Source organism: Panicum virgatum, chromosome 7K (assembly GCF_016808335.1).
Source record: "Panicum virgatum strain AP13 chromosome 7K, P.virgatum_v5, whole genome shotgun sequence".
Lineage (NCBI taxonomy): Eukaryota > Viridiplantae > Streptophyta > Magnoliopsida > Poales > Poaceae > Panicum > Panicum virgatum.
The window spans coordinates 4,977,221-4,992,793 of NC_053142.1; the positions used below are offsets into that span (position 1 = coordinate 4,977,221).

The 15,573-nt window shown below is 42.9% G+C and overlaps 1 protein-coding gene and 1 long non-coding RNA gene across 6 annotated transcripts; both read right to left on the bottom strand.

The window, feature by feature from the left end:
• Positions 1 to 7,286: 7,286 nt before the first annotated feature.
• On the bottom strand, positions 7,287 to 10,966 carry LOC120639648. Of its 2 annotated transcripts, XR_005661533.1 has the most exons (4): positions 10,541 to 10,966; positions 10,410 to 10,463; positions 8,846 to 9,105; positions 7,287 to 7,338 (listed from the first exon to the last, which is right to left on the bottom strand). It is a non-coding gene; the product is annotated as an uncharacterized LOC120639648 (long non-coding RNA). The 2 variants fall into 2 exon arrangements; XR_005661532.1 differs by lacking the exon at positions 8,846 to 9,105 and having other exon boundaries at positions 7,294 to 7,338; positions 10,541 to 10,964.
• Positions 10,967 to 12,126: 1,160 nt separating this feature from the next.
• LOC120639646 (serine/arginine-rich splicing factor RS31-like) lies at positions 12,127 to 15,393 on the bottom strand. Of its 4 annotated transcripts, none has more exons than XM_039915504.1 (7): positions 15,286 to 15,393; positions 15,008 to 15,161; positions 13,758 to 13,870; positions 13,396 to 13,625; positions 12,895 to 13,038; positions 12,730 to 12,858; positions 12,127 to 12,380 (listed from the first exon to the last, which is right to left on the bottom strand). In XM_039915504.1, exons 2-7 carry the CDS (start codon positions 15,111 to 15,113, stop codon positions 12,326 to 12,328), a joined length of 777 nt encoding a protein of 258 aa, XP_039771438.1. In that variant the 5' UTR covers positions 15,114 to 15,161; positions 15,286 to 15,393; the 3' UTR covers positions 12,127 to 12,325. The 4 variants fall into 4 exon arrangements, with proteins under 4 accessions (XP_039771438.1, XP_039771440.1, XP_039771437.1 ...); XM_039915506.1 differs by having other exon boundaries at positions 12,730 to 12,786; positions 12,823 to 13,038; XM_039915503.1 differs by having other exon boundaries at positions 12,730 to 13,038.
• Between the last annotated feature and the right edge of the window lie 180 nt (positions 15,394 to 15,573).

The following is a 15,573-nucleotide window of genomic DNA, read 5'->3' on the forward strand; positions in this document are numbered from 1 at the left end:
TTGTAATAAATTCAGAAAAATGCACACCGGTGCTAAATTGAGGACTCGAACACGGGTGGTTATGTAGGTTCCACCACAAGGAACCATAATTACCAACTGAGCTACACATGGTTCACAAAAAATTATTGTACTTTTGCATCAAATAAAATATTTTTTACCCACATTGTGCTTGAGTTCTGAATGAATTAGTCATCCCGAAATCTCTTTGCCATGAACATCAAGGAATTAGTGTTTTTCAGAAAAAAATGAATTTTATTGCGGTGTTGAAATAATTTATGCGATTAACCAATTCTTATTACAATGTGCAACATATGAGGCCCACATCAAAATCAGTCTGTTACATTACCCTCTCTTTGAAAGACGCTCTACTATAGGACCCACATCACAACTGGTTGTGAAACCTCACCACAACCGGTTTTGGGGGGCGTTGTGATATAGTGGTGGTGATGACTTCCACATCACAACCGGTTTTAAACCAGTTATGATGTCAGGCCCATCACAATCGATTCCCAACACGAACTAGTTGTGATGTGAAGCCCATCACAACCGGTTCGAAACTCAAACCGGTCGTGATTTGAGGCCCATCAACAACCGGTTCAAGACCCGACCCGGCTGTCAAAACTGGTTTTTCCACAAATGGTTCAAACCGACTATGATGACATGTTAATATTTCTATATCAAATATTACACGAAAGTTACAGCACAATAGTTAATATCAATATCAACCACAATACATATTCAGGACTCATATCACAAACACAATGCTTCAAAATATAATATAAGTTCATACATCAATTTCATACATCGACCTTGATGGTGCATGCAAATCTCTGATGGGTCTAGATGTATGAGTCCTATCGTGGCAGTTTAGTGCAATTTTACATTAGCTAGGAAGTTAGTCTATATGGCAATTGGCCCCTCTTATGTTTTACTCACGCTCTGCCACTTCTTGCAAAGAAGATTTTTGATTTCTGGTACTCCTGCCCTCTCTATTGCTTAGAATAATGTTTAGAATATTTGATATCTAATTCTTAGAATATTTCTTAGAATATGTGATATGCAATTATTTAGAATATATATTTCAGGGATAATTACTTAGAATATTTGATATGCAATTACTTAGAATATTTCAAGGGTAAGTACCACTAGGCCAGAAAGCATTTGTACTGACGGCATTTTAGCATTTGTGCTGGTGAGTGCGGCACCCACCAGCACTTGTGTGCCAGCACAAATGGCCACCTGTGCTGGCGGGTCACTTAAGGCACCCGCCAGCACAAATGTTTCCCAAATATAATTTTTTCCAATTATTATACTTTTATTTTCTCCAGTTATTAAATTAATATTTATATTACAATCTTAGCACCCAAAAATATATGAAATAAACTTATCATATCAATACTTAAGTTATATCATACACACATCAATACTTGAGTTCATATCATACATCAATACTTAAGTACATATAAACTTCTCAAGTTCAAATCAATACGAAAAGGGGCACGGGTACATCCATATATGTTACATATGGTTCATTTGGCTACGTCTCCTCAGATATGAAACATAGTTAATATCTGCAATCATAAAACCTAGCACTACATCAATATAAATTAGAGCACGAATTAGTGCACTCACATTCGCTTCATATCGACAATCACATTCTTTGCCACACATGTTGAACAACGGAGAAGAGAAATCCATTCTAGAATGGAAAAATTAAAGATATGAGCCTGCCACTTGTTATTTCTAGTGAGTTCTGAGTGTTCAATAAACATAAACTCCAACGAAGGAACTACTTGATAAATAATTGCATGAAAACTCATTGATACAATAGTGTCACCAAATGGATCCTGAAAGGGAAGAATAACATGTTTGAACTTTAAAAACATATCAACTAACCATAATAAAGTTGAAAAAGGATATTATCATACCATGATATTCTCATTTAGCCCACAAAGCCTCTCAGTAGTCACAGCTACATTTTTGTGTCCCTCCTCTTGTGCCTTTATAAGATAATAGGACAAGTCTGGCACAATGTAGTTGTGATCCTGCAGCTGTTGTAAGCAGGATTGAACAGTTGTTCTTTGGAAAGTAACGCTAACTGGTGATCCTTGACAACACTACGTCAAAAACTAAGAAAGGAGACACCGTTAATGGTGACGTGAAAACATTACATGTCACTAATATAAGATTAGTGACGGCTGTATATCACAAACATCACCGATACACAACAGTACCATTTGTCTTATCCTAGTACATACATATTGGTGACGGGTAACGTTTACGCACGACACTAATTAAGTAGTGGTGACGGGCGTCCTTAACAGGAGTCACTAATGATGAAACATAATTGTGACGTGTAATTAGTTGTGCGTCACCAATATCTTTGTCCAAGCACCTAGGCTGACATATTAGTGACGGCTCTCACTAACACACATCACTAATGTGAGCTATGAGTAGGCAGAATTAAATTTTGTGGACAACGTGGGCCTGGGCCGCCACGGCCTTTCACCCGCCTCCCTGCCGCTCCACCCTAATCGCTCTCAACCCTAATCGCTCTCAACCACTCTGACGCCACGCCGCCCCTCCCGCTCTAGATCTCTGACCTTCGGCGGCCGCCCGTTCCTCCCCACCTCTCGTGTCACCGCACTCCCGCCCTCCGCTTCCGTCCAGCCTCTCGCGCTTCACCTGCTGCTCGCTTTCCAGGGAACCACCCCACAGCCGCAGCTGCCCCCACTGGCATCGAACTCAGCGTGCGAGTGCGGCGACCTTCACTCCCCACCCCGACGCATGGAGGCGCCGCTGCCGCCGAGGATGCATCCCCGGAGATGTTGTCGTCCCCTTCCCCGAGCAGATCGAGGCGCCAAATCTACAGGTGGAAGGCGAGGGTGGTGGAGCTCCTCGAGGAGCCTTGAGCGGCCGGCGACACGGCTTCCTCTAGTTACCCTCCCCCATCATCGCGGAGGGCGGATGACGGAGCTTCCCGTGCGGCAGACAACTTGGTGCTCGTTGGTGCAGGCAGAGCTGCAAAGGTGAGATCCACTTGGTTGTTTGACTAATGGCCCAGATGTTCTGTCTCTCCCTCTGTGTGTTTCAAATTTCATGGACTCAGTGCTCCGTCGGCTAATCTGCCATTAAAATATATAAGCCTATTATATATAGTTGGATAGTCAAATGTTTAATCAGTTCTGCCGGCTAGATGATATTAGTTTGATATTGATTCAGTAGGTGTTGTTTGTTGATTCCAATTAGATTCATGCCTCTCCGGCCTTTAGTTTGCCTTTTCCTTCCTTGACCGTGTCCTGTAAAATAGGATGTCGTTTTCATCTATTTGATTTGTGAATAAAAATTGCAACATTGATTGATGGAGTAATTATTGTAGAATCACATGTTTTATAGTCATGTTAGCAGAAAACTGTCGGATTGATGCTCTATAAATTCTTGTTTCGGTTGGTCTTATATAAAAATCAAAGTGCATGTTAGTTTTGTATATGGAATGCAAATGATGGAAGCAATGAACGCCTGCATTTCTTTTTTATGTTTTTTTAATTCAACATTGGTGACGCCTATCGGTAAGGACGCGTCACTGATATCTTCACATAGGTGACGCGTAACTCGTAGGGCTATCACCTTTCTTTATCATTGGTGACGCGTGTATTCTACATCCGTCACCCTTGTGAGTCATTCGTGACGGATAAACTCTATAGCCGTCACCTATGTGAGTCATTAGTGACGTGTAAATTCTACAATTGTCACCTTTTTGAGTCATTAGTGACGGCTTTTTCTGTGTCACCAATGTGGTTCACATCAGTGACTAAAATTTAGTGACGCGCATTTTAGCCGTCACTAATGTAGGTCTACAGCCGTCACTAATGTAGGTATTTTGACATAGTGCCACTTCCCACAATAGATACCATCCTACTGGGATCACCTCGTGCACTAATCTCAAAAGATATTTAGAAAGCTAGGACTTGTTGCAAATGATTCCACTAAAGGAGGAGTTCCACCAATAGCTTGAACAACATCTTTAAGCCTATATTATGTGAGTAAAATTTAGAAAACATTCTAAATGTAGTACACAATAGAAAAAATGATTATTAACGCAAAGAATATTATTATGTTGGGTGTTGCTCCTATGCTTCAATCACCGGTCGACAAGCTAATTGGGCCGTTAGGAAAGTGAATGCCTGGAGGACGAGCAAATAGTGGCAGTTCAACATAGTATCCTCGGCCACCCACATGGCCACCTCCACAGCCACCCCAAAGACTTGCCATATAATTCTACATAGAACAAATGACCATATATCACTAGCATAAAACCCTAGCAAAATAAAATTATCAAAAAAAAAATTATGTATGAATCTGCCACCATTGGAGATTCAACTCACATTTGGATTCAAGAAAAACAACTCATATTCGGGGATGGGCAGGGCCGGCACTTGGGGAGGGGGACCAGCGGTGGTCGGGGACGGCAGCCGGTGTTGGTCGAGACAGGGTCTGACGGCAATCAGGGGCGGGTGCCGGCGGTGGTTGGGATGGGGCCAATGGCGGTCAGGGACGGGGGAGATTGTCAGTGCTTGGGGACGAGGCCAACAGTAGATGGGCAGGATGAGCGGAGCGGGAGGGACGGTGGAAAATTTTGATGACCTCTATTCTGTGCTAGGACTTAAAAATTTGAGGTTGGAGGTGACCTATATGTAGATGGAATTGTGTTGGTGGGCAATTTAAGAGCACACGAGCACAAACTTAATTGCCCACCAGTATGGATGTAATCAGTGCTGGCGGGCCGTCTTAATTGCCCGCCACCACAAAAAGATTTGCCAAATTTTAAGCGACTTTATACAATTTCAAATTGAGTACAAAATATTTGAAACTTCTACAGCATTAACATATATCTTCCATAGTCCATATAAAAATTATGTATGCATGCCAGACATAAATATTTTGCACAGTTCCTTCACATATGGTGCAAACTCAAGCCTAAGTGGTATGGAACATGTGTAGCCTAATTTGAGTAAAATGATTTGAATCACACCGACATCACAAGCATCATTAAAATATTACAACATGACTAATATTAAAAGGTCCGAAAAATCCATTACACAACATGACTATAATAAATTAGGACACAGCTAAAATACGGCCGGCCGTAAATTTAGCTGATCATACGGCCACACCGTTTTGGGAATAAACCGATTAGGAAATCAAGTTGCTTTCTATTTTTGGACTGTAGTGATCAAGCAGGCAGGTTTTGTCTCCTAATGTGCTTTTTTTTGGGGAAGAGCGCACAGACTGAACAACCCAAGAAGTAAAACAAGATTCCAGATCACCTCTGTACAAAAACATCAATCTAATATGCCAAAATTAGGGTATATAATAGGCAATTATACACAAACAAATTTGTCTCCACCCTATGCTGAATCTAAAAATACATCTCAAGCAAAACTGAACGGCATGGTTAATCATGGGACTAAATAGGCATCTCACAAGCATATTATCACAAATGCACAATACTGCACTTCATACTTGTATAAATTGATGAGCTCCTTTTATGACCTGCCATACAATGAGAAAATGAAGATCAAATTAGTTTGTGTAACAAAAATAAGTTGGGTAACGTGAAGAACTAGATTATGTATCCTAATAATCAACAGATGCGCTCAAAAATAAAATATTATTGAAAATTGCCTAGGCAAATGCATTGTTTCACTTGTTTGTAACTATAAAATTTTGCCACTATTAATAGTGATTTGTCTAAGAATGATACTTTGACTAAATGGGAAAAAATACTTTGCATGATGAGCAATAGCACTTTGCCCAAAATGGGAGCAGTACTTTTGCCTAGCTAGAAGTAACATCCTTAACAGAAAACAATGTTATTGCCTAATGAAAACAATATTATTGCCGAAGGAAAATCATATTATTGCCCGGTGAAAAACATGTTGCTGCATTTATTAAGCTTCAAGGACAAGCATCATCCAACATGCAGATGAATATGTCTACAGAGCACAACAACTGAACATAACATTCATAAAGTTGTGAAGCACCAACATTGATCTAGGAAAAGCAATCATGTAAAGAAAAATCTCAACTACCTTGAGTTTTTGGAATAAGTCCAATTTACCCCCCTAAACTTGTCAAGGAGTTCGGAAAACCCCCCTAAACTGCAAAACCAGAAATCATTTCACCCTCAACTTTTGAAACCGGGCAAATAACCCCCTGACTGGTTTTCACGGTGGTTTTTGCTGATGTGGCAGGTGGGCCCCACGTGTCAGCCCGCGGGCCCCACATGTCATCCTCTCCTCTCTCTCTCCTGCCCTGCCTCTCTTCCTGCAGCGCCGCCGGCCTCATCTCTGCTCTTGCCGGCCACCCCCACCTCTGTTGCTACCACCCGCCGCCGCCCATCACCGCCGCTGCCGCCCTCGCTGCCAGCCGCCACCCACCCCCACGCCCGCCGCACAAGGCGCTGTGCCGCCGAGCCACGCCGCCTCGCAAGCCGCCCTCGAGCTCCGGCCATGGCGGCAGCCCTCGAGCTTTGGCCATGCCGCTCGGGTCTTGAACTCTGGCCATGGCAGAGGCCCTCGAGCTCCGACCATGGCGCGCGGCCCTTGAGCTCCTTCCTCTCCCCGCCGGGCAGGGGAGCACACATCGCCTCGCTGCTGCTCGATCCGTGGCGGGGAAGAGGTGGTCCGGGCGGAATCGGAGCCGCTACCGGCTCAAATCATGCCGGGATGAGCGCCGCCGCCCCTGATTCCGCTCTCCTCAATTTCGTGCTGGGATCTCGATCTGCTACCGCCGAAGTCGATTCCGGCCAGGGGACGAGTGCTGTCGCGTCCAGGCGGTTGGCTCCCTCCCTCCCTCCCTCCTCTCTCTCTCTCTCTCTCTCTCTCTCTCTCTCTCCAGGACGGCGGTGGTCGGATTTGCGCGCCGGCTGCTCCCGCGCCGGCCGGCTCGGCGCAGTGGCCCGGCGGCGCGGCGTGGGGGTGGGTGGCGGCTGGTGGCGAGGGCGGTAGCGGTGTTGATGGGTGGCAGCGGCGCCGGTCGGCGTGGCCAGCAAGAGCAGAGGCCGGCGGCGCTGTAGGAAGGGAGGCAGGGGATGAGAGAAATAGAGAGGAGAGGATGACATGTGGGCTCCGCCTGCCACGTCAACGAAAACCACATTGAAAACCAGCGAGGGGGGTTATTTGCCTGGTTTGAAGAGTTGAGGGGGGGATGATTTCTGGTTTTGTAGTTTGGGGGGGTTTTCCAGACTTCATGACAAGTTTAGGGGGGTAAATTGGACTTATTCCTTTTTTGTATGCTCTTTCAACAAGTCTGCTCCTAACATGTTGCTCCAAGCTCCTGTCAGGTAATCTTAAAGTTAGCCATTATAGTAACTCCATGCACTAATCTTTAAGATATAATCAAGAAATATGATAATGAATCAGCAGCAACTTAAAACAAATGAGCAAGCAAAAATAATCAAAACCCACACAACCTGATTCCTAGCATTTTATTTGCTGGTAAACCAACTCAGTTAGTGAGTTACAACAGGCTATTTATATTAGGATCCCGGTGCATGCCACAAGCACTTATATTTATATTTAGTTTGCAATTTAATAATAACAATTAAGCATTTTAGATGTCCATTCCAAGTAGTTTATTGCCTAATGAAGTATATTGATTTGTATAATCCAGAACCATAATATTTCCTAATTTCCTCCGATATTATTGCCTAGCTGGGAACCATAATTTTGCATAATAAAGTACATTATTTTGCCTAGTCATAACTATAAAACTATATAACCGGAACCATATTATTGCCTATTGAATTATATTGTTTTGGAAAATTGGCCTAGTTACACCACCATAGCTCTCAGACGAAGACATAGCAAAGATGGTGGGCTTGTTACCCGCACCAAAACAATTTCACCAAGATTAAAAACACACTAAAAGAATTTCTATGATTAGGTTTAGCTATGCTTTATGCAGAGTTAGTATTTTCACAAATATTTACTATATATCTTTAGTGATGGCATTTTCCATACAAAATAATGCTAGACTGAAAATGCACAATTTGCTTTTTGATTTAGCATAGGCAAACTACAAATGAATTTCAGTAAACCAATGTTTAATCAAGAAAATTATGTTATTGCCTAATAAATATAATATTACTGCCTATACCGGATTACTAAATTGCTATTAAATAATCACTAAACCGCTTGGCTTCAACTTAAATGCTAGAGATGATATAGTAGATGAATACAATCAATCAGCAAGGAGTGATGTGGTCTAATATGTTATCCCTGTCCTAATAATTTCTAACTTCTGATACTTCTTTCACAATTTCAAACAAGAAAACTCAGCTTACCAAAAATCAGCAAGATTCTCTGAGCGATTGTGCTTAATCAACTACACTACCTTATTGTTGATCGGAAAAAATTCCAAATAAGCAAATATGAGGAAAAAACCAGACAAAGAAATTTATTTGCTAATAAATTTATTTTGTGGGTAAAATAGGACAGAGCTTTTATCCTTATGTAAATGGTTTATACTAAAATATATTATTGCCAAAGTTTTGCTAGGCGCTAGGAGAAATCTAGGCGATGACCCTTAGCCTAGCGACTAGTCCAGCCTAGGCTAGCCTAGGCGATGCTAGGCGTTTTGCCAATTTAGTATAATATATACATATATATAGCAAAAATCATGAATAATTTTCTAGGTGTTTTGCCAATTTAGTATAATATATACATATATACATGGATTCATGGAATCAGAATCAATCAGTCAAGAATTTCAGATTTCAGAAAGGAAATAGAGGAAAGGAAACAGAGGAGAGGAGAGAAGCAGGGGAGGAGGACATACAGACCTTCTTCAGCACGCGGCTTACTCCCGCGTCTGCACGCGCGCTATTGCCCGCAGCGCCAAAGTTTCCCACGCAGCGCCTTAATTTCACGCGCGCTCGCCATCGACGGCCACCTAGCTCGCCTCCGCGCCGCCTAGGGCACCTGGGCGCCGCGGAATCGCCATCTCGCTCCGCCTAGGCGCTCCGCTCGACTTGAGGCCCGACTACCCCCCTAGTCCAGGCGCTAGGCCATAGACTAGCGACTAGGCGCGACTAGGCGCATCCTAATCGTCGATTTTCAAAACTTTGGTTATTGCCTACTAACACAACATAGAAAGAGAGATGTACTGCAAAAAAAAAGAAGTGGAAAAAAGACAGGCTGGTACACCACATTAGATGAGGCAGCACGAACTTGCTATCACTTCTGTCCTCTTGTCATTGTAACCAAGGTATGGTTATTTGAATAGCATTAATCAGGTTCTCAGGTTATGTGATGTCTGTACCCTACAGATATACACAACTAAAAAAAGATAACTATGTGGTTCTACATATGCAATATATCCAAACAATTCAAAAAAGGCAGCTGTCAAATTTCTGCTAGAACCCAAACCCCGGCAAAATAACTGTTAAGCTAAACCATTTCACTGGTAGCAAACAGAAGCTAAAGAAAAGAATGAAAGAGTATTGAGTTGTCTAGCTCTGGCTCTGGCTATCATTCAGTTAAGCTACACATTTTTTTTCTAATGAAAAAGGGCATGTCTAAAAATCAACACACTAGTTCTTAAGATCCTAAATTCCTAATCTTAGTAATCTATCCTCTACTGATCTTAGCTATATATTGTCTAAAAATCAACACACTAGTTCTTAAGATCCTGATCTTAGTAATCTACCCTCTACTGATCTTAGCTATATATCCTCTACCGTATTTGAGATCTGACCCTGGGAACTAGGATATATAATAATGGTAGTATATATAGAAATCTTATCCTTTGCAGTCATCTAGGGACAGTTCAAAAAAGCTTGGTCGCACTGTACTTGTGCTTCTAGACTTAACAAAAATGATTTGAGAATTATCCAGCATGTTGATCGATCGATCGAAGCTAAAAAGTCTAGCAACTAGGTATGTTGTTCCCTATATAGAATCTAGCAACTAGGCATAAACGCTCCCCAACCCCTACGGCCATTTACAAAATACATGGATCCTAATGTAGGATCATGCATACAACATAGAAAAAATAAAGGATGTAATCCTAGAAACAGTCTGTGTTGATTCATCAGTAAATCTGCCACCCCCTAATTTCCCTGTGCATTTAAAGTTCTACAAACCAAATAGCAAAAAGAAACTGAAGAAGGGCATGGGTCCTATTACACAGATCATGCACGACAGCACCCAAAATTCAGTTAGTAAATCCTGTGCATGCCTCTTTCTATAATCTATCAGCAACCAGACGAAGCCATCTACACATAGCACAAAAAACAATGCTGGGGAAAAACAGAGGGGGAACAGAAGAACATCAGAACATCTGCGGGCACCCCAACCCCCTCCACCTCCCACCCTCTGAACATTCAGCGCGTGAACAGCTGTTACCTCGCCCCTAACCTGCGCTTCAGCCCCGCATCCGCACACCTCAAATGCTCCTCTCTGAATTCAACATGCATGCCGCATATGAGCTCCCCTAGAAAAGACCGTGGAAATGCATGCGGGATGGATGAACTCACCTGATCCGATCTGCAGCTTCCCGTTCCCCTCCCCAAAACAACAGATCCCTTGCCCGGTTCTGGAAGCGCACATCATGACCTCCGCCAAAACAAAAAGGTAAAAACGAAACCAAAAATTGGTGAGAGAAATGTGCAGTATGTTCCACGCATGGGGATTCATCTCACCTTGATTTGGTTCTGCGCTTCCCCCCTCCTCCACTTCAATCCCGCAGATGCCTTACTTCGCCTCCCCTCCAACCCCGCACGGATCCAGAATTGCGAGCGGTGGTTGCTAGATGCGCCGATGGATGCGAGATGAGAGAGAGAAACCTAGAGCCTAGAGAGAGAGAGAGTAGAGAGAGGAATGAGTAGTCGAGGAATGAACAGATGTGCGCTTTGCCCTTTCTAAAATGTGGGACCAATAGGTAGCTTCCTCCCCTGCCGTTTGACGTAGCTAGAACGGTGGATAAAAAGTGGCCGCGCCGGTAAACAAGAATACGGCAGGTTGCTATAGAGTCATTATCAATAATTTAAAGGTCCAAAAGATCCATTACACAACACGATTAATAATTAAAAGGTCCAAACATATCGATTGCACAAATTACTCGTGCCTTCGATTTATTGTCGCCTCGTGAATCGCATATCAAATTATAGCAAACCGAACATCAATTTCTGCCAACCCCGACTCTTTGCGACTTGCATTACGTCAAGCCCCCAAAGCTCGATCATCATCTGTTTTGCCAACTGAAATGGTACCCTTCTTGGAACTAATATGGACATCGAACTCCTATGCTGCAGGAACGCAGCGCTTCAGTAGGAACAATATCTGTTCGCCAGCTGAACCAATACAGCTCTTCATTCTTCAGGTGTGTAAAACAGAAAATGACGCCCTTCTTGGAGTCAACATGGACATCGACCTCCTATGCTGATGTATTATGTATTGGAACAACTGTGTCTGCAGTCACTCTGAACATGTACCTTAAAACAGCTGTTTCATGTTACAATATCTATGCACCCAGGACGCTATACTTAGGGGATGTTTTGGAATAGAGACTTTAAAAAAAGTCCCAGGGACTTTTTAGTATTTAGAAGTGTTAAATAAATATTAATTATAAAACTAACTGCAAAATTCTAGGGCTAAACTGCGAGACGAATCTAATGAAGTATCTTAATCCATGATTAGCAAATGGTACTGTAGCATCACTGCAGCAAATTATAAATTAGTTAGACTCATTAGATTCGTCTCGCGAAAAAACACTCAGCTGTCAAAAAACATTTATAAACAAATTTTATTTAATACTATAAAATAGTAAAATTCCTTTTGATGTGATAGGTACTTTTGAAAAAAATTGGGATCCAAACAGGGCCTTATGTGTATTAGTTGTGCTTTCTCTTCTTTACGCAAAGCTGATGCTCTGCTGTTCATTCCCCTGCACGTTATGGTTGCTCCCAATCCATGTGCATACCACACATTATTACAATTTTCCAAAACCAAAATGAAGCATACCGATTTGCATCGGGCGTGGTGGCGTGCGCCATTCACTAGTCAGCACATTCAGCCTCCAGGAGGCCTCAGCTTGTTTCTCAGCGACATGACAATATTACAGTAGTGCAAAAGAGAGCTAGAGAACACACGATAACAGCCAGATGACAATACTGTATAAACTAAAATCTCTGACATAGGCACATAGCTTAACCGGTCCAATTCAAAACACGGCACAATAATCCTTGCTACTAGTTGATATAACACTAGGAAATAGCGGATACAAGCTCCCAGCCCCAACTACTATAGCTGAGAGTTCTGAATTAGTCATAAGCTCTTCTTTTGGCAGGTGGGGATCTTGATCGGTAACCAGGAGATCTGCAGCAGATACAAATGTGTTTTCATCAGATCACGACAACCCTCACAATGCTAAAAGCATGCAACAATAGAATTTTGTAAGTTTGAGACTATACGAATACCAGGTTAGACAAATAAAACCTCTTTCATTCAGCATTCAAAAAATTTTAGGACAATGACTGAACCTTTGAATTCATAAGTAAATACAACTTAGTGAAATATGAGGGATTATGGATGCTGAATAAAAACTAAGCAACAATCCAAATCTACTAAAAAGAACACATGTGAAGAGGGCTCCAGAAGTCATGCTGCAGTCATGACATGGACAAACAGGATAAGCATGCACACTAATCAAAACAAAGGGTGTTACCTCCTATAGCGATCACGAACAGGACTCCTGCTCCTGCCATACGAACCATACACAGGACTTGGTGGGCGACCATAGTCAGGACTAGGTCGTGACCTTGGTGGGCGACCATAGTCAGGACTAGGTCGTGACCTTGGTGGGCGACCATAGTCAGGACTAGGTCGTGACCGGTACACTGGGCTAATAGAACGGCGATATGGGCTATCCCCACGCCTACCATAGCCGTCTCTTCTAGGGCTGTCATATCTATCACTTGTTTCACCATCATCCCTAAAGGCATACTCCACAGAAATCACTCTATCCAAAAGGGTGCTGCAAAAAAATAGCAGTGGATTCATAAGCATTTACATACGAGCAGTGCAAAAGAGCACAAAGAAAAGGCTTCCCTGAAAAGAAATGGTGTACACCAGAGATATATAATAACATGCAAGTTTGACTTATAATAACATCCCTAAATTTTGTTTAGGGGGTTACTTGGACAAAGTGAATTGGTGAGGGTAGTGAAATGGACTTTTCCCTTAATGGAATACTCAAACTTTTCTTTACAATTTATAGCAGAGATGAAACATTTCCCCAAATACTAAGTCAGTGAAAGCCAAATCTTGCTAAGTTGGTAACTTGGCAACAGTGAAAATCAATGCATGGAAAAACATTGGGAAGGATACTTACGTAGCATGAGTAGCTTCAAGAGCTTTTCTGGCTTCTTCCATTGTTCCAAACCGGACAAAAGCAAAGTTCCTCCTTATCCGAACATTTGATATATTCCCAAATGGTGCAAAGTGCCTTTCAATATCACTGACTCTTGTGTTGATTGGGTCAAAGTTGATGACAAACAACGTCTTAGTGGGCTTAGTGTTTGCTGCTGGTTTATCACCATCACGTCTAGCAGCTCGATCACCCTATTAGAAATAACAAAAAAATGTAAGAGTGTGATCTGACAACTGCATGATATGAAAGTATGAAACAAAGATTAGCTACACAAGTACACCAGGGGTCAGTAGGGGCTTCACAAGAACATTAGAAGAGATTACCCTTGACCACTCCACTGAAAGCCTGCGTCTGCCAGGGCCAAAGGGATAACCATCAAGAGCCCGTATGGCATCATCACCATCACGCTCATCCTCAAAGTAAACGAAAGCAAATCCTACATATGTAAAAATTCAAGTCAGATGTGGAGAAATTGTATAACCAATGTCCCAACAATCACAGAAGACAATTACATCTGCTTTACAGTAACAACTCGTCAGTATATCCAAAGTCCAAACCTAAAAGAATCAGAAAGGTACTGCACCTGCATAGTTCTGATGGTATGAAGAGCACTACAGAGGTAGATTCCATTCATGATCAGAGCTAAGCATGGAGTTGAACAACTTATATCCAAAGTAAGAAATAATGACTGGTGACATTGAACATGCTTCACCATAAATGGAACTCTTGCTTATCAATACAGTACAAGTAGCATGTTGTCATGTTGGTGATACTTCTAGTCGTGGCATGGCATGGCATGGCATGATGGTACTGATGGCACGGCACGAATCACAGTCCTGTTAAACATGCTCGAGCAGTAGTAACAGTGTACAGCAGTGCACATGAACGGATGGTTTCAAGCGAAGGAAATGATGGCCGGGTGAGTGAATGGAAGGCATTTCAGGAGTTGAGGAGCCCCGGTGGAGCTATGTTTGCCCTGGTAGTTCCTGCGCACAGTAAACATTTAAACATCTCTGCCTACCATACACACAATGCAACTGCAGTTACATCGCAGGGCACTGACATATGTGCAATTTTGTGCTCTACAATGTAGATCTTACACAAGTACAGTACAACGGCAGAATATCAGAGTAGGTTAACATCCTATTAGCTTCAATTTTAGTCCCAGATTAAAAGCATATTTGTCCAACAGGCAGCAAGAATTTTGTTCTATGACTTAAAAAAAAACTCGACCGGAGGAGTGGGGGTACGACGGCCCCCGCCACATTGAAGCTAATAAAAACATTGTAGCAAACGAATTAATTCAACGTGTATGTTAAGTAATCTACTAAGAAGAACTAGCAACAGTAGTACAGCGCTGCCAGAGGATGAGTCTCATAAAACCAATTATATGCAGGAACTTTCTCATTCCCTCCTCTCTTATATTTTCCTTGAGTGGAATTTTTCTCCTTTTTATTCTATTCATTGCAACTCGCACACACTGGCGAGGGACACAAGGAGCTGAAATCGAGCAGAAATCGAAGACGACGAGATGTACGGGGTGGTCAAACGGAGGGAAGGGGGAAAGGCAGACCTGACTTCATGTCGATGCGCTCGATCCTGCCGTAGCGGTAGAAGAGGTGGTCGAGCTCCGAGTGGCGGGTGTCATAGTCAAGGTTTCCCACGAACACCGGCCTCATCTTGGACGCCGGCGAGTCAGCGACGAACAAATCCCCCGACAGAAAACCCTAGAAACAAACCGAAGCGGAAAGCAGGGTCGAGAGGCGGATCAGTCCTGGGGCTAGGGCGCCGCCGAGCAACGAAGGATTCGATGGGGAACTCGGGAATCCTAAGGGCAGGAGAGAGCAATACCTGCGTCGTCGCCGCGCGGACGAGGGAGAAGATGGAGGGGGCTACCGGGCTAGGGTTCGAGAGAGAAATCGTACCCTCCTGTTCGAAATTTTTTTTTTTTGAGGGGTCCCTCCTGTTCGACTATGTAGCCTGTTCGGTCGGTTGGGCTTTACTAGTAATCGGGATGGGCTATTGGGCTGGACATTAGCATTTTTGCAACCACGGGTGGCTTGACTAGGGGAATATGAGAATTTTCCGGATTCTAACTGACAGTGTGCAGAGTCTAAAGACGTATTTGGTTGTCGTCCT

Coding starts and splice junctions, on each gene's coding strand:
- LOC120639646 (XM_039915503.1), bottom strand. CDS start 15,113: ATGAGGCCGGTGTTCGTGGGAAACCTTGACTATGACACCCGCCACTCG. Junction 13,626..13,757: donor TTTCAGTGGAGTGGTCAAGG/GTAATCTCTTCT, acceptor TATTTCTAATAG/GGTGATCGAGCTGCTAGACG. Junction 12,381..12,729: donor GTTCGTGATCGCTATAGGAG/GTAACACCCTTT, acceptor TATCTGCTGCAG/ATCTCCTGGTTACCGATCAA.